Source organism: Psammomys obesus, unplaced genomic scaffold (genome assembly GCF_907164565.1).
Source record: "Psammomys obesus unplaced genomic scaffold, mPsaObe1.curated_primary_1811, whole genome shotgun sequence".
NCBI classification, from domain to species: Eukaryota; Metazoa; Chordata; class Mammalia; order Rodentia; family Muridae; genus Psammomys; species Psammomys obesus.
The window spans coordinates 5,560,444-5,579,409 of record NW_026590767.1 but is presented as its reverse complement, the minus strand read 5'-3'; the positions used below and the strand labels follow the sequence as shown (position 1 = coordinate 5,579,409).

At 44.1% G+C, this 18,966-nt stretch overlaps 1 protein-coding gene across 3 annotated transcripts in view; it reads left to right on the top strand.

The window, feature by feature from the left end:
- Positions 1 to 18,966, top strand: part of CUNH10orf90 (chromosome unknown C10orf90 homolog) — a 224,473-nt gene that overhangs the window by 124,870 nt on the left and 80,637 nt on the right. For 2 of the 3 annotated variants that reach the window (XM_055608880.1, XM_055608879.1), the window contains 2 exons: positions 7,110 to 7,201; positions 17,280 to 18,402. In XM_055608880.1, coding sequence (XP_055464855.1) covers positions 7,110 to 7,201; positions 17,280 to 18,402 — 1,215 coding nt within the window. The remainder of the gene's footprint in view (positions 1 to 7,109; positions 7,202 to 17,279; positions 18,403 to 18,966) is intronic. The other variant, XM_055608877.1, reaches the window with a different exon arrangement.

Here is an 18,966-nt window from a genome sequence, read left to right as displayed (position 1 = left end):
GTTTTCTTTTTCTTTTCTTCTTGTATCTAACTGTTCCCTGCAGGAACAATTCTCATTGTATTTGTCAAATGAATCTCAGATGTTAACCCCAAGTTAGTGGTGACTAGAAGTGGCCTTGAGGTGGCTATACCCGACCCGGTTGCTAGGTAAACATTCCAATGATTTCATCAGCCATACCAGGCGGAAGGGTGGGAGCCCGACTCATTCTGAGAGTAGCGACAGGTTGAACTGTGGCCATGTTCTTTGATTTAGCAAAGCACATCTTCGCCATTAGATAGTGTTTGAAATGAAGTAAGATGGCTTTGAGTTGTCAGTGGGACATGATCGAACTGTCTGGAGAAGGTATGTTTTTAGCTTTTTCCTCACAGATGTCAGAGTATAAGTGTTGTGTTTGTCTTGTATATACTTAGTGTCTTCAACTGACAAGACACCATTGGAACCAAGTTCCAGGAAAAAGGAGGAGGCATTTGCAGGAGTCAGACAGATTAGAAGGTGGCGAAAGCACATGTCATAACACTTGCCAGGGATGGGGGTGTGAGTTGACTTGGTTTCCCCTAAAAGATGTCTCAGACGTAATCCTTGATGGTGTAAATGTGAAAGCAGGGTCTTTGAGGATGTGGTTATATTAAAGGGAGATCACAGTGGATTAGGGTGGTCTCAGGACCCAGTGGGTGCTATCTTTACGAGGGCAAAGGGATTTAGAGGCATAAGCCCATAGAAAGGAAGGCTGTGGGAAGATGGAAGCAGAGGTCTGAGGTAAGTGGCCACAAGTCAAGGAAATGAAGGGATTTCAGCAACCTTCAGGCTGGTATTCATAGGAAGGATCCTCCCCTAGAGCACAGGCTTCTCCTGAAGACACTTCAGCTTCCAGGCCCCAGAGCTATAGGAGAATACATTTTTGTTGCTGTGCACATCTCATGGTTTGTGGTAATGCTTTGTGCCATCTATGGACAGTCTGGACAGACTCCAACATGAGAGTCTGTGATATGTGGTAGGAGCCAGTCAGAGAGTCCTTTTGAGAGGAAGTGCCTTTGAACTGTGTCAGAGATGAGGTGTTAGAAGTTAGCCCAAGGGAAAGGCTGGAAGGCAATACATGTAATCAGGTAGTGAGACAATTAAAAGCTGTGAAGAAATTCAAGGTACCCACATCCAGGACGTGAAGTAATCTTGTTTCAAGGGTTCATATCCTGGTTCCTTTGAGCTTCTGAGTTCACATACATGTGCATTCCAATGTTATATTTTCTAAGCATTATTATGATGAGAAAAGCTTTTTCTTTTTTAACATAAGGAACCATGGAGCCTATCTATAAGGTCACTACTGGTGGTGTGAAGGGAATTTTTGCCAAGTTTGCAGGGAGGTTGGTGGCCCTTGGCCCAGGTGTGAGCTTGCCAAGACCAGGGAACCTGGGTTAAGACTACTGATGCAGCAGAGAGGAGCTTTTTCACTAGACCAATTTTTTGTCTTTTGGAGGGGCATCCTGGAGGTGAGAGAAGGCAGGGATGCAAAGGGGTAATACTGATTGCACTGTAGGTAGAGGTAGATGCAACCACTTGCCAAGGACCCAGGCAGGAGGAGGGGAATGGTGAAATCTAGGAAATTTAACTGATCCCGTTTGGGAAAGGCTGAGTCAGGGATGACTTGGAGCAGCTGAACTGTAGGCTCTTAAAGTCCCATTTTGAGCACCTTTAAGGTGGTACTCATGGAGGGTACCCAGACCCTCTGGCTAGATTGTTCCATAGGGTTTTGTTAAGTGAAAGCAGAGGTGAACAGAAGTCATCACGGAGAGACTCCAGAAAGCTAGACAGAACACCATGTTATCCTAGAAATTCAAAATGGAAATCTCTAGTGGTTCAACTAATGTTAAATCTCACAGAGACAGTGAGATATAAATCTTAAAAGTTACTTTTTTTTTTATGAAATGTGTTTTTAAGGGAGCTGTTGTTAAGGTGACAGTGGCAATCAAGAGTAAGACTTGACTCCTGTCAGATTAGAAATGTTGTTCTATAGAATTCACCAGGCCAGGATGAGGGGTCTGAAGGCACCTCTCCGCTGACACAGGGCCTTAGATGTGAGAGGAAGCACACTCAGGCATGTACCCAGGACCCACACACTACCATTTGCAGGTGGCATTGATGGATTGATTCATTAGGCAATACACAATGGCACTTGTCTGCCATTTGTAGGGGCAACTTGAGTCAGGTTGGACAAAGTGTGGGAATTTATTATTCTGTCTGTATATCCTACAAGCCATCAAAGTGTGACTGGCTTTGTCTTTATTCTTTACCTTGCTTTGTTCTCCCCCTCACTTTTGTCATCTGCTTGGCTGTGCTACTTTCTCCCCACCCCTTTCTATTTTTGTTTAAAGTCTCTTATGACAATCTTCATAGTCATCTTGATATGTTTCAGAGTCACCTAGGAGACACATCTTTGGATGCTTCTGTGAGAGTGTTTCCAGAGAGGTTTAACTGAGGTGGGAAGGCTCCCTGAACATGGCCTGGTGTTTTGAACTTAACAAAAGAAAGACAAAGGAGGAAGTGAGCTGAGCCACCAGCATTACCCTCTGTTTTCAAACAGTGGGTACCATGTCTCAGTGTGGCCAGCTCCTTCCCCAGCTAGAACCAATCACCCTAATGCGTTGTGATAGACTGTAACCTCAGACTATGGGCCAGAACAAGCCTTCCTTGAGTTTCCTTTGTCAGATACTTTGTCACAGCAATGAGAAAAGTCACTAATGCATGTCATATCTGGTGAGGCCCCCTCAACTAGAGGAGCTTCCTGTGTCAGTCTGAGGCTGTATGACATTGCCGTATTATTTTGCCTTACTATTTTGTGGATTTTTCTTTTTCCCACCTTTTATGCCCAGGTTTCACCCCCTAATACTAGATAGAAAACAAGGATAGAGGGGAACGGAGAGAAAGAGATCCCTGAATGTAATTTCTGTCCTTTTGTTTCTTCTTTGACCACAGCTACTAACAAAATGCAACCAATCTCCCTAAACATCCAACCACCCACTACACCTCTCGTGGGCCCTCACATTTATATAGCCTCTGAAAGTTCTCAGAATTCCAAATGTCAAACAATCACAGAAATTATCTGCAGTTGGCAAAACCATGCTTCTGCTAGAACATGAGGCAAATCATAGTCAGCTGCTGCAGACAGTCCTAAGGAGCCCTACATCCCCACATCTGGGATTAAAATGAAAGCACATTCTTATATTTCTGTGTTTTTTAAAGAAACCAAAATTCCAGAATTCTCAAAAAATGTCACCACATTGCCTTGATGTCCTTTGGAGGGCAGGGCATTCTACCTCTACCTCTGCTGCTCAGCACAGGACTTGTCTCTTTACCAAGATGGCTCAGTTTGTTGGTATTTGTTCAGCCTCCTATGGCCTCTTAGAGAGAGACCAAGGGGTCAAGTAGCTTTGGGTATGTGGCTCAAGCTGAGCTACATACAACTGAGGTTATCCAACAGACTCAGGAGAGGTTATCTCTTGGCATATGCTAGTGAATTAGTCGGTGGATAAGTCCCCTGAGCATAAACAACCAGACCACTGAATACCATACACCAGCAATGATGACTGTGGGTCATTGAATGGTTTTAATTAGTGACATCATAAATATCTGCTGGCTGATGTTGCTGGTAGATTTATTGTAATTGAAATTGAAGCCTCCTTTGATCCCCCCACACACAGGTAAAGCACAGATCCTTGAAAGCTGAAGGGTAGTTTTTGAATCAAGACACCATGTTTTACCTTCCGCGTTATCAGAGTTACCATCCATAAGGAATGTTATTCAGAGTGAGGCAGGCACAGGACTTGAGCTGCCTCAAATGTGCTGAAAAAGGGGCTGAAGCATGGATGGATGTCTAAGCTCCCCAACAGGATCCTCTGGGGGGTGATGTTGGCTGGTGGCACCAGCAGAACAGGCATTTCTTATCAATTCCTCCAATGCTGCCCCCGATGCTTGGAGAAACTCTGCTAAGGGATAGCATTGAGGAGTGGTTAGCCATCATAGCTTTTTTTTTTTTTTTCCCTTGGAACCAAAGCCCTGAGCAAGAAGTTGAGGGCATTCAAGAATAGATAGAGCATTCTTTAAGAGAGGATCCAAAGGCAAGTGAAGGGTATTTAGCAGAGGGGGACCTGAGTGAGTGTGTTGTTCAAGGTAAAATTTGGCCTTTGGTTGTGTTAGGTCACGAATGGCATTTTATATCATAATCGTGGTGGCTGTGGTCCAATGTGGAGAATTATGTTCAGGGTAGCAGGCTCTGCACTGTTGATAGCAAGTTTCTAACAGCAAAGGGATAGAGTAGCAATCCAGCAAAGGGGAACTGTAAGGACTCAACAGAATCGGCCACATATTCTGACTTTGTAGATAAAGAAAAACAGAGGTGGTGAGGCTAAAAACACTTCATACAGCCGCATAACTACAATTGTTACCTCAGCTTGAGTCTTCAGACTCTAAGCCTAACTATATCCTTCAGTTGCTCAGGCCCCACACCTAGTTCTCAGCCAGTTCTTTTCACCCTAGGCCATTTCTCCATGCAGTCACTTTACTGTTTTTATAGAATGACCCATGCATTGTATTAATGCCACAGTCACATGTTCCATAGGCTCATGGTTCCTTTTCATATTGTGTCACTGTAACTGGTTTTTCTGTGTTGTTACATAGACTTTATATGCATGTTTGAAGGTCCTACATTCTATCTACCTGAATCACCCCAAGTACTGAGGTACAAGAAATATGATAACTTAAAATATTCTGTGTTCTGATCCATCCTTGAGATGAAGAGTTTACCTTGGATTGTCTAGGTGGGCTCACTGTAGTCTAGGACCTCTTGAACAAGAGAAACAATAGGACAGAGTCAAGGGTAAGAGAAAACAGAAGAACAGATTGAGGTAGGCACAGGTTAAGGAGTACAAATAATGTCTAGAAGCAAGAAAAGTCAATGAGAGTAACCCCACCCCCTCACACCTACAGAAAACAATGCTGTGCTGCTAATTTGATTTTAGCCCAATGCTGGAGATGAAACATGTAGAGGATGCATTTGTCTTGTGGCCATTTGTTAGAGCAGTCATACGAAGCTCATACTTAATCACTCATGCTTCCCAATCCTGGCAGCCTTCCGTTTACCCACTAGAAATGAGGCTCTCTACTCCCAATATAGTGAGTTCTCCTTATTATATGATATCACATTGTGCATATTGCACTGAAATTAACTTCGTTGTGTCACTTGAATTTTTACGGTAACCCTGTGAAGTAGCCACCTCCATATCCTCCATAACACAGGGAGGAAACAGGGTATGCCAAGCAGTGTGTTTAAAGCCACCAATGAACCCAGAGCTGGGACTCAAGCCTTTGGACTATACGGTCCAATTTTAGTGGCTGCCTGACCATTGGTGCTGGACATTAGTGATGCTGGACTTGGGCAAGAACCACCTTGACCCATGCTGTAACAACAGCACCCTCTGCTATCTATGGCATACTTACCTGATACTATATCCTCACCCAAGTACTTAAATGAGGATCTCCCAGGACAGTTAGGGCAAGGCCTGTGTTTCTGTAGGAGGTACCATTGTCTGCATTTATGGGTGAAGGCGGGGTCAATGGCTGATTCACTGAGGGTCAGCTAAGACCAGAGCAGAGCAGACAAAAAAAACCCATCCGGTCCCCAACTCTGTATTGATTCTGAAGTTCTCACTCCCATGCCATGCTACACCAGCAGGCCAGATGACTTTCATCTTCATCAGCCTCACTATCTGATCATCATGAAGCATCAAGGTTGTGCAGGGCCCCACCAGGCTTCGAAGAAAGTAATCAGTGCACATCACCTTGAATGATGCTCTGCCACTTAGTGTCAATTAGTGACAGTCATAGATGAAGCCACAACCCAAGTCAGGATGTAATGGAGGTTTATTGACACTCAAAGACAGGCTATAACAGAGGTAGGCTTTGAGTGGGTTAAGGCTGACCCTTAAAAGCCCCCGGAGTCAAATCCTGACCCCTTCACAAATCTGCCAAACTTGACAGTACTATGGTATATCATTTTCTACACACACACACACACACACAAAATGCCTCAACCTCTATCCAAATAAGCAGGAAATATTTTCATGGTACTGGAGATGGAATCCTTTACCCCCATCCTGATCCCATCATATTCTAGACTTCTGACTATGGAGGATGTTAAATTTAGGGAGCCTGTTTTCGACACTTTTAATCTCCAGGACCAGAATCATCCACTGTAGTGTTTTGAATGCTCATATTCTGTAGAATGTGGTCATAGGAGAGCCAAAGTTTTGCCCCTGGACTGAAGACACTAGGTCTCTGGCTATGCTTGCACAGACTCTTTTAGCTGGCTTTTCCTATATCTGACTCACATTTCTGTAGGAACATCCTGGCAATATTACTGTGATAAATCTTGGGGCTGCTGTTACCATGGATCTGTAGCTAAGCTTGTCTCCGTCCTGCCTCAGGTCCCAGGTTAACTTTAAAATGCTCCTTACTTCCACCACAAAATGCTTTTCCCAAAAGCACCTTTGCTTGTAGTTCTAGGAGTTGGGCAGGGCAGTTTCCATCCATCAGGAAGCTTAAGCCAAAATAATTCTTATCCACATTTGGGCCTGACCATACCCTTAGATGTCTTCATGGCAAAAACTCCCTATACCCAAATATCTTTACACTCTATAGAGCAGCTTGTGGTTGCATTGAGAGACTGGCTGAAAGTTGGTCTTGTATTTATGCCTTTATGGTTAGAGGTACTTGGAAACACAGAAATGTGGTTTTCTTTCTTTCTGAATGTAAACTTAGGACAATGGAAACATGATTAAGGCCATATCTGCTCAACTACTTATAGAATCTAAAATATAAAAACAACTTCATGGGAAAGGACTTTTTAGCTGAACCAATAAGAATGATCTCCAAGAGCAGAAGTGGCTGGAACAAGGAAGGAAGCACACAGGTTTTGTCATGGCGTGGAATATACTGGAACTGCTTTAGGCTGGTATATTATGTGAATGGTAGACATTAAATTTTATAGTAGAATTGAAGTCATGCATTCCATTTTATCCTTTGGTGTACTAAAAGTAGCTGTGTCATCTCCTTTTGTCTAGGATTACTGGACACACGCTATAGTACAAATGATTGTATCGCCCTTAAAAATCTCCAGACTGATGTTACAAAGAGGAAGTTGGACTTCGTCAAGGTAACATATATTTGTACTTCTAGACTGGTCAGCAAAAGTTGTTGGACTATAAAAACCATTGCTGCACTGCTCAAGATAGGTTTGTGGTTTGTTTTCTTTAGTCAAATGTTGAATGAATGAATGAATGAATGAATGAATCAAAAAAAATCTAACCACAAGTGATTAGAGTTTTATACGAAATTATAGAGTATATGTATTATGTGTGTATATAATATATATACATTTTAAGTAACTTTCTTATTTTTAATTAATTCAATTTACATCATGGTCATAGGCCTCTTCCTCCTCTCCTCCCAGTCCCACCCTCCCTTCTGCATCCCCTCTCCCCTATTCCTCAGAATAGGAGAGCCTCCTACCCAGCTCATCTATTCACATGAAGACTGAATTTGTCTCCATCCCCTGTGGCCTTGTAAGGGAGTCCCATCATGAGGAAGTGATAAAAAGCAGATAACATAATCTGTGGAGTTATCCCCCACTCCCCTAACTAGTGGGCTGACATGAAGCCTAAGATGCCCATCGGACATATCTTCTTGGCGTCTGTGCATTGTAGTTTGTCTATCCTGTAATATATGACTATAATCCACTTATACCTGCAAATTTCATGATTTCATATCTATCTATCTATCTATCTATCTATCTATCTATCTATCTATCTATCTAGACTTGCCAGGTTCTGTCTAGCTGGCTGACTTATTGGATTCCTCTGTTGTCCTGGAGTAGGAGTCCTGATGTTGAACTCTTTGTGCAGAAGACAAAACTAAGCTGCAATGGAGAGCCATGCATCACACACACGCAAATATTGAAGCACCTAAGCTGCCAGGCCCCAGAGCTCTCGTTTCCTCCTTTATTCTGGAGGTGCCACCCCAGAGGAGCTCACCTGCTGTGTCTTATGAAGATTTTCTTATAATAGATTTAAATGGCAAACGTGTCTTTCTTTTCTTTCTCAAAAGTGTCTCTTTGATTTAACTCTCCATTTAGTAAAGATCTAGAGCTCATCCAGGGACCCCCTGGCCCCAATTTCCCAAGATAAAGGATGCTATTCTAGTTCGGTTTCTGTTGCTATGACTAAACCAGCTTGGGACCAAAGAGTTTATTTGGCTTACAGGTTAGAGTCCATCATCAAGAGAAGCCAGAGCAGGAGCTCAACATGGGAACCTAGAGGCAAGAACTGAATCAAAGGGCATGGAGGAATGTTTCTTACTGGCTTGTTCTCTGGTTTATTCATTTAGCTTTCTTTTTTCTTTTCTTTCTTTCTTTCTTTCTTTCTTTCTTTCTTTCTTTCTTTCTTTCTTTCTCCTTCCTTCCTTCCTTCCTTCCTTCTCTCTCTCTTTCTCTCTTTCTCTCTTTCTTTCTTTCTTTCTTTCTTTCTTTCTTTCTTTCTTTCTTTCTTTCTTTCTTTCTTTCTTTTCTTTTTCAAGAAAGGGTTTCTCTGTGTAGCTTTGGCTGTCCTGGACTCATTTTGTAGACCAGCCTGGCCTTGAACTCACAGAGATGCATCAGCCTCTGCCTCCCGGAGAGCTGGGATTACAGGTGAGTGCCGCCACACCCTGCTCAGTTAGCTTTCTTATACAGCCCATGCCCACCTGCCCAGGGATGGCACTGCTCATAGTGGGCTGTTCCCTCCCACATCACTCATTAATCAAGAAAATGCCCAACAGATACACTCATAGGCCGATATGATGGGAGCATTTTCTCAATTGAGATTCCTACTTCTCAGATGACTCTAACTTCTGTCATCGACGAAATCCAACTAGTGAAGATGCTATTCTGGACCGTAAGAGGTGAGATGTAGTAGGTGGCATTCAAAATCTGTTCTAGAAGGGTGCACCATGTGCACTGTGACAAGAATTCAACATGCCTTGATGTACTTGATTTAGTCAATGGGAGCAGAGCAAGAAGGGGTGGGAGATAAGCAGGAGGAAATCCAGTCACTGGGAATGGAGGCTGTAGAGAGAAGGCTGGGGAAGGAAGAGTTGAGTCTGGGAAGGATGGGGGCTCTGCTGAGATGAATTACTACTTCTGTCTTTTTTTGTTTTTGTTTTGTTTTGTTTGTTTTTGATTTTTTTTTTTTTTGAAACAGGGTTTCTCTGTGTAGCTTGCTGTCCCGGACTTGCTTTGTAGACTTAGAACTCATAGCAATCTGCCTGCCTCTACCTACCTGAGTGCTGGGATTAAAAGTGTGTGCCACCATGCCCAGCTACTTCTAAAAGAAAGGTTTTAGGGCAAGAGATACAGCACAATTCTAGAAAATAGAACATGGCCCAGGGTTCTATTTCCAGCACTGTAGATAGGAAGAAAATGTTCCAGCTGACCATAGTTCCCTTCTGTTCTCTAGATGAAGCTGAAAATTTCCAGCACTGTCCTACTGATATCAACTCTAGTTAGTGTCTGTGTCTAGTTAGTGTCATTAATAATGACACATCTTTGGGCACATGTGGCCAAATCACTCTCCCTCTCTCTCATACACACATACACACACAGAGAGAATGAACAAAGGGAACACACAGAGATGGAGACAGACAGACAGACAGAGAGACTGCATGCACAGTCGCTCTCTGTGGCTGAGTCATCTCCTAGAAATCATACCTTCTCAACATCTGTTCTGGAATTGCCTGGATCATCTAATCTGATCCATAGTGTGACTTTTAAATTTTCCTCCTAACCGGGAGCTTTGGAGGCTCATCCTGTGTGTGCGAAAGGCCACCGCCAAATGCTGAAATACTTCACCGTATTCCGCACCTGGGTTAGTGCCCTTTCAGCCTCTCTCATCACTTCCCTTCCAAAACACATCAAGGCTGGAGCAATGATGGGAAGCCATGCCTCTTCTTCCAAGTGTTTGTTTAAAAGTAAAACAAGGGACACATTTACTACTTCTAATATATACATACATGTGTATATATATATATATATATATATATATTCAAATTTTCCTGATACTAAAATTAACGACAACATCATGTAGAAATTTAGAACAATAGGGGTTAGAAGATGACTCGGTCAGTGAAGTAGATGCCTTATAAACATGAGGACCTGAGTTTGGAGTCCCAGTGTCCACATAAAAGCCAGGCATGATGGTGTGCACCTGTAACCCCAGCATCAGGGAGTGGAACAGGTGCTAGAATTTACTGTCCAGCTGGTTTGGCCAAATTGCTGAGTCCCATGCTCAGTAGTACTAGTCCCTGTCTTAGAGAGCAACAGAGAAAGACACCTATTGTCAACCTCTGGCTACACACACACACACACACACACACACACACATAAATGCACACACATGCACATACACACACGTATGCACACACACGTGTGCAAATGTGTTCTGGTGTATCTGCAAATACACAAATGTATACATACAAATATAAAATGTATACATAAGAAAATACAATATTGTCCCAAGGGTCTTTTCTGAGACTGATACTCCAACCAAGGACCGTGCATGGAGATAACCTGGAACCCCTGCACAGATGTAGCCCATGGCTGCTCAGTCTCCAAGTGGGTTCCCTAGTAAGGGGAACAGGGACTGTCTCTGACATGAACTCAGGGGCTGGCTCTTTGATCACTTCCCCCTGATGGGGGTGCAACCTTACCAGGCCACAGAGGAAGGCAATGCAGCCAGTCCTGATGAGACCTGAGAGGCTAGGGTCAGATAGAAGAGTACGAGTACCTTCCCTGTCAGTGGACTTGGAGGGGCATGGAGGAGATAAGGGAGGGAGGGTGGGATTAGGAGGGAATGAAGGAGAGGGCTACAGCTGGGATACAAAGTGAATAAACTGTAATTAATATAAAAATAAATCATAAAAAAGATAAAAAGAAAATATAGATTATGTATCTTTTTCCTATTTTTCTCTGTGTTTAAAAACACGCATTAAAATGCATGTCAACTTTTATGGCTTTTTTTCTATCATGCACTATTCCAACACGAATGCTTTCTGTGTCATTTAAGAGATTTATAATTTTTATTTTTCATTTTTGCTGATTATAAGAAATTTCACATGCTCTAATTTACAAGCTGCTCCCCCTCCCCATTTAAAAGCATCGATTCTTGCTGGTTTTCAGTGGCTGTGAGGAGGAGGGAGTGAGGGCTTTTTATTTAATAGGGACAGAACTTTTGTTTTATAAGATGAGCGTCGGTCGGAAATAGATGGTAAGGGCTGCATGGCACTATAGAATGCGTGTGACAGGAGGAAGTGCACACTTAGATGGCAACTCTTAACTACAATAAAAAACAAACAAACAAACATGGGTGAAAGGTTGATTCTAGCCAGCTCTACACTGCTGTGTTACCTGCCTGAACTCTCTAGTCTTTGGTGACTGTGCAGAAAGACAGCGGCTTCACAATGTGGAGCCAGCAAAGCTCCCATTTTCCATTTGTTTTGAAGCCCCGCATCCCCGTTGCTTCTCAGCAGAGTAAATGCAAGTCTGAATTGCTCTTGTATCCAGGACACAGCAGCACCAGGTTGATCGATTACTCAGCAATGATGCTTCTAGGCCTTCTCTATGGGGCTAAGCGGGTATGCAGTGAGTGGAGGCAACGGGGGCAGAGGGTATCTATGAAGAGACAGATCCAAATCTGGAAAATAGAGCCATAGGTTGCAGAGCTATACTGGCAAAGGAAAAAAATGTCTCACCCAGGGGAGAAAAATACATATTTCAAAGGTATAGATCATACTGCGTGCTTCTCCTTTGGAGATATAAATTGCTGCAGGAAGAAAGCCATTTTCACCTCAGTGGCTCAGGGTGGGATTGCTCTGAGTGTCTGCCACTTATCTTGCTCTTATTTCAATTTAGGCAACGATGCCCTTCTTAGTCATATGCCTTAAGGCATAAATAAAAAGCAGACGCAGTAGATAAGAAGCATGGAACTATGAAAACAGTTAGCAGCTCTGCGAAATCATGCTGGAAACATTTAAAATAAATCAATATCTTAAAACATTTAAAAAGGAATCAGTAGCAGCATCTATGAGCAAGATTGCAAAAATTATCTCGGAAGACCCTGGTCAGGAGATGGTCTCTTGCCAAGCCAAAGCCAGACTCAAACTCAGCCTGGTTCTTACTCACCTTGAACATACACCACTTTCAATACCAGTGATGGTCTTATTCATCCTTTCAAATCCAGTCTTACATCTTTTAACTTTATTTCACATGAAAGTAGCTCCCTTCAAAGCCACTTTTCATCAACCTTTACTTAAAAGGCAGAGGGAGTGTCACCCCAAAATGGCTTGATTTGAGACAATCTGTACTTTTAGAATTTATCTCTTCTTCTCGGTGTATGTGTGCGTGCGTGTGTGTGTGTGTGTGTGTGTATGTGTGTGTGTGTGTGTGTGTGCATGCGTGCCTGTGTGTGGGTGCACTCACCTATGCATGTAGAACTGCAAGGTTGACATGAGTCTTTGTTCATGGGTTTCAACCTCATTTGTTGACATAGGGTTGTCTTGATTCTGCCTCCCTAGCACTGTGGATATAGTCTCATGCAGTCACATCCTGCTTTTCATGTGTGTGCTTTTCATGTGTGTGCTAGTTCCTATGCTTGTGTGAAAGCACTTCACCAACCAAACCATCTCCCCAGCTCTAGGTTACACAGGATATTGGTCTCCATAAGAAAATGAGATTTAATAAATAAAACCTGCCTTATAGGACTATTGTAACTGTTAAAAGGTGAGCAGTTCCTCGTTTCCTTTATAAGTTCTCTAATTTTAATTTTGGGGATCTTTTGTCAACATTCAATCTAACGATTGTCCTGATCATCTGGATACTGTCTCCAGGCTGTTAAATCCAGGAGCCCACAAGGGTTTCCATTACTCAACGTGTACCTGGCATGTAGTATTAATAGGTGTTCAGTAAAGATTTGTCATCTGAATCACTCAGCATATGGCTTGCCTGTGACTGTAAGGTTAGAAACAACACCAAAAAGCAGTTATAGGCAATTGGATGAGGCACCTCTATTGCGCTGATCACACCAAATATCTACTAATTTCTGCTGATTCATGGGAAAAGTAATTCATACAAATGCTTGTAGTAATTAGTGTTGTCAACTTGACAACATCCAGAACCACCTGAAAGATGGAACTTTGGGCAAACCTATGTGGGGGAATTCCCTTAAGTCAATCTATGTGAGAAGACTCATCTTAATTGTGGGTGGCACCATTTATGGGCTGGATCCTGGGCCTTTCTTGCTGTGGACATGGTGTGATGAGCTAAGTCTCACTGCTGCTGCTGCTTTGACTTTTCCTCCATGATGGACTGGGCTTTGAACTGTGAGCTAAATACATCCCCCATCCACCCACCAACCCTTCCTTCCTTCCTTCCTTCCTTCCTTCCTTCCTTCCTTCCTTCCTTGTTTCTTTCCTTCCTTCCTTGTTTCTTTCCTTCCTTCCTTGTTTCCTTCCTTCCTTTCTTCCTTCCTTCCTTTCTTGTCTGGGTATTTTATCACAGCAATAGAAAAGAAACCAAAACAAGTCTTAAGCTAAGTGAGACATTATCACACTGTCATTTCTTCTTATTCCTCACATCTTCCCTGTGAAGAAGAGAGGGCAGACAGTTTTTTCTGGGCATGATGCTGGCCAGCATGTATTCACCCAGGGAAATGTCACCCTGAATAACACAAGAGCTTGAGAAATAAGTTCAGATTCACACTTCTCATCATTGCTCTCTACTTTTACTTTAATTGTTGTTTTTTTTTGTTTTGTTTTGTTTTGTTTTGTTTTGTTTTGTTTTGAGACAGGGTTTCTATGCCTTGGCTGTCCTGGACTCAATATGTAGACCAGGCTGGCCTCGAACTCACAAAGATCTACCTGCCTCTGCCTCCCACAGTACTGGGATTAAAGGCATGCATCACCATTCCTGGCCTTTCCTCTTACTTTTGGTGGAGTCAAAATCACAGTCACACTTTCTAGGATTCAGGTAGTGAAATGGCAGCTGACTCTTTATCTAGGCTCCGCAGAACCTCTAAGACCTTTGGAAAGATGCCTATGGCCTGTGGCCCCAAGGAAGCCCTCAGGAAGTATGTCCCCGAGCTCTACCTAAAGGAATCAGATTGCTGTTACCAGCGTCAGGGCTGTTTCAAAGCCGAACTGGCAGCTCTTTATTCCTTGCAATACAGTCATGCTGATTCCAGTCCTAGACTCTCACAGGATCCTCAGTTCAAGGTGACGGCCCTTAGATCTTGGTGATTCCAGTACCAGGGAGGTTACATCTTAACAGACTCCGTTTCAGTCTTCTTCTTATGTTACAGCGACACAAATCAAGGCTTCCCTGGGGTCTGGGGTCTCTGAGAATCAAGACTCAGGGTGAGCCTCAGGTCACCTAAGTCAGTTCAGCCTCCTTCCTCCATATCCGTGTGCCCTCAAGGGCCACCAGGAAGCTGGTTACAAATAGAAATTCTAGCTGGAGTGATGATTCAGCAGTTAAGAGCACTAGTTGCTCCTTCAAAGGACTCAGGTTCAAATCCAAGCACCCACATGGCAGTTCACAACTGTCTGTAATTCCAGTTTCCTGGGGATCTGACACCCTCATACAGATGTACATGAAGGCAGAACTCTGATGTCAATAAAATAAAATATATAAAAAAATAATTAAAACAAAATCAAATTCTAGAACTCACCCCCACAGGTCCTGACTCAACTTACGCCTGGAGATTAAGGTGTTCAGGCATCTACTCCCTGCAACCCTGTGGGATTCTTAAGGGCAGGTTGTCACTGGTCCATATTTGAGGAAACACAGTCCTGCAGAGTAAGAGCAACACTGAAGGTTCCAAGTCAGGTTTTGTTTTTTTCCTCCAAAGATCAATGTCAAAGGAATTCCCACTGGGTATGATTACACCCATCATGGGGTACACAGGAACAATTATTATCAGAACTAAATTTAACTAGGAAGGGAGGGACTGTGTGCTGTCAAATGGGCTCCAGGTGCACTGTCATTTTCTTGTATGCAAATCATAGCCATGAGAGTGCTACAGGGAGAGGACAGAGTAGGGAGGGTACCACAGAGACAAAAAGCCTGCCGGAAACACAGAAGCTTAGGGAGCACTGACCTGTCTCCCCAGAACCCTGTATTCCACTGATTTGTCCAAGGAGGCAAGGGCATCTGGGTATTGCCAACTACAGGTAATTGTTTTATACTTTAGTCTCAGAGGTGCTAGGGAAGCATCTCCACTCACAACTGGAGACTCCACTGAGTTGACCTTGAACTGTGGAATGACCTTGAATTGGAAGGTGGCAGTGAGGCTGGAGGAGAAGCTTAAAGTTTGTTCTTGTCCAAGAATCGAGAAGATTTAAGTTTTTAAACACTGAAGGAGGTTTAAAATAGACTCCCTTCCCCCTCCTCCCCCCATTTCTGGTTATCTTGAAGTTTGCAACTTTTCAAGTATCTTTAAAAAGTAAATAAGGGCATAGAAGCTGAGGTAGCTAGGAACGGTAGCACGTGCATTTAATCCAGGCACTTGGATGGTAGAGACAGGCAGATCTCTGAGTTCAAGGCTAACCTGGTCGACCTAGAGTGCTGCTTACTGGCTTGCTCCCCATGGCTTGCTCAGCCTATTTTCTTCTTGCACCCAGGGATTTCTAATATCAGTCCAGAGACTGTGCCTCCCTCAGTGGGCTAGGCTCTCCCATATCAATCATCAATCAAGGAAATGGGCACTATAGACTCCCCTATAGACATTTTCTCAATTGAGAGTCCATTTTCCCAAATGACTCTAGCTGGGGTCATCACTGTGTTATGTTCAGAGTCTCATGTCCAGATAGAAGAAGACACTCAGTCATTTAAACAAGTTAATATCAAATCTGCCATGAAGAAAACACAAATCCTACCCTTGTTCTCTTAAATTTGGGAAAGGCAAAGGCCAAGCTCTCATGGTACCTAGACCTACCTCTTATGAATACATTTTCTTGGGATGGCAGCAGACTAGCTGTGACTGCATTCATGCTCCCTAAGTCAGCTACATCAGGATCACTAGGGTGTGTGGGCTAAAATCCCCAGTACTCCACAGTCAGGATGTCAGAGCTGGGAAACCTGTGCTCACAATGTTCTAGAGGATTCTCAGATGTGCTGGGGTTTGAGATCTGCTGCCTTGAATGCGGAGCACCCTAGCAATGCCTTTTGCTTTCTGAGGCTGTAGTTTTTACCATTATCTCAGGGTCTGTGCAATTCTGTGCACAAGTTCTAGCAGGTTCTGTGCACACTAAGTGCTGGGCAGAGATCAGCCTTCTGCAGCACTCAATACATGTACAGGAAAACCCAGCAACAACAAAGGGATTCTCCTTCTTGCTCTTAATCTGGTTAGACATGGTGAAAAAAAAAATGCATAGTGCCTTATTCTGCAAGCGGTAGTGATTTACATAAGGACTTAGGAGCTGCTAATTAGGAAGCATGGAATTCCTTGATCATTTAAAATGTGGACAAATACTCCTCACAGAGCAGCACTGAGCTACAACTATTCTCTGTGCACTGGTACACCTTATCCTGGTAAGAGAAGCCAACTGATTAGCTAGTCTGGGAAACTGAACTTGGGCATTTGATCTCTCTTATCTTGCTCTCTGACCTTGGACTCCCATAAGGCCAAGCAAGCAGGGAGACTGAATTAGCTTTAAGCAGCAAAAATGGAAGACTGTGTGAGAGAAGAAACTCGGGAGGTCGCTCCTCGTTATGTCATTTACCAGAGCGCAGACCTATGGCTTATCACTTCTCCAATGCCATGCCTCAGCCACCTTGATAATTCTGCTTTTCTTCCTTATTGGGGCTGTGAGGCTTTGTTTTGAGGTTCTGGGGTCTGGCAGAAGCAACTATTATGGTCTAGGGGGCTCCACTGGAGAACACTGTTAGTAACTAAGACTGACACCCAGCCGAATGATTCCATCCTTCCTCCAATTAGGCTAATGTGTCTAGAACATTCATCACTTCCTAAGAAACATACCTGGTTTTCCGTCCCTCCAGAATGTTCAGGTTTGGCATCGAGAGTGCCTTAAACGGCCTTGATGAGAAATCCAGTGGTCCTTCCCCAGCATTCCCATGACACGGGAGAGTTCACTGCCTGTATTGCTATGAACTGCTAGAATAACTTGATTTTTTTCTGCCTATTTTCTAGGGGACACCGGCAGCACAAAACACAGAAATGATATCACCTATTGTCATTTCCCGGTTGATTGATGAAAAGAAATTAATGGAAAATGGAGCCGTGTTGCCTCTGCCACAAGCAATCACTCAGCCTCAGCTGCGTACCACAAAGCCAGCTTTGGCCAGGCGCAGCGGAGTGAACATGCACAAGCCATTTGCTTTACCTCCAGACGGATTGGGGATCCTTATTCCCTCAGATGAGCAAGGACTGGAGACAGACCCACTGTCCACAGGGGACAACCTAGGCAAGAGCGCCCACAGGGGATTCTCATCTATTACCATTACTGCCCGGCGTGTGGAGCCTTCAGCCAGCAACTTGGTATGGGACACTGTTCGGGACCCGCTATGTCCCAAGTGCAGGACCAAGGATGCTCTGCTCCAAAGCACCCCGGTTCTGGCTAGTGGTGCCCATTTGTGTCAGCACAATGGATCCTTCACCTGTGCAGAGTTCTCAAGCAATGGCTCCAGAGAGGGGCTGAAGGTTCCCCATGCTCACTCAAGGATGTGCGCAAGGCAAGAGTACTGGGTCACCCACATGGATGACAAAGAAGACACTTTTTCTTCAGACAATTCACCGTCAAGAAAAGTCCCACTGGTATTCAGTTCCTGTGTCCACCTCCGGGTGTCTCAGCAGTGTCCTAATACCATTTACTACTTGGACAGGTCTCTTTCTGTCCCCCTTGAGCAACCTCAAACTGCTAGCCCCAAAACGCACAGGTCTGTCCTGTCGCTCAACCTCCGCTGTAGTTCCCACAGGTTAACAGCAGATGGAGTAGACAGCACAGCTAATGGAGAGCCAATCAGCAGAGCCCTGCCGCAGGAGCTCTGGGAGGGAAAGCAGGACCTCCTAGGCCCACAATGGGGCCAGCCACAGGAAGGTCACTGGAAGGGGAGCCCAGCATTGGTGCCAGTACATTTGGGGAGCGGCGCATGCCCTCAGACTAGCTCCCCTCCACTGGAAAATGTCAAACTTGCAGACGTGGGAAGGAACCAGGTCCCAGTGAGAAAGGAGAAAGAGGACCTTGCGGCGTGTCCCACCAGCAGCCACGCCAACCAACTCTCCATCCATATTCCTGGCTGGAGTTACAGGGCAGGTGAGTGATGTCCAGTATCAGTGTCCAGCTAAGGAGGTGCTGTTGAATTTCTTCTGCACAACTCACCCCAGCCGATCTTTCACGATGAAAGATTCTTTCACAACGAGCATTTGGTGGTCTCTGCCTCAAGTCAACAGCTCCCAAGTTGGTGCTGACGTCTGAGTAGACAGATATTCTCAGAGGAGAGGTTTGTAGGTAATGAGAAGCCAGCACTCAAGTTCCCTACCCCAACAATAGTGCCAGGCCACGCAGGCAACCTAGGGCAAGCAGCGGCTCCCACAGCAGCTGGCACAGAGCATGCTCACACCACGTTACAAAGCAGGATGGGAATAAAATGCCACCCACATCCAGATTTTTTTTTTAACTTTTCAGGAGTCCAATATCTGAATATTGGGGGATTGTCTAGAATTCTGAGGTTTTTGTTTATTTGTTTGTTTGTTTGTTTACTTTTTAATCAGGTCACTGATAAGTGTGTTAGCATCACCATTTAAAAACTACACCTGAGTTCTCTAATGGAGTGTGTGTGTGTGTGTGTGTGTGTGTGTGTGTGTGTGTGTGTGTGTG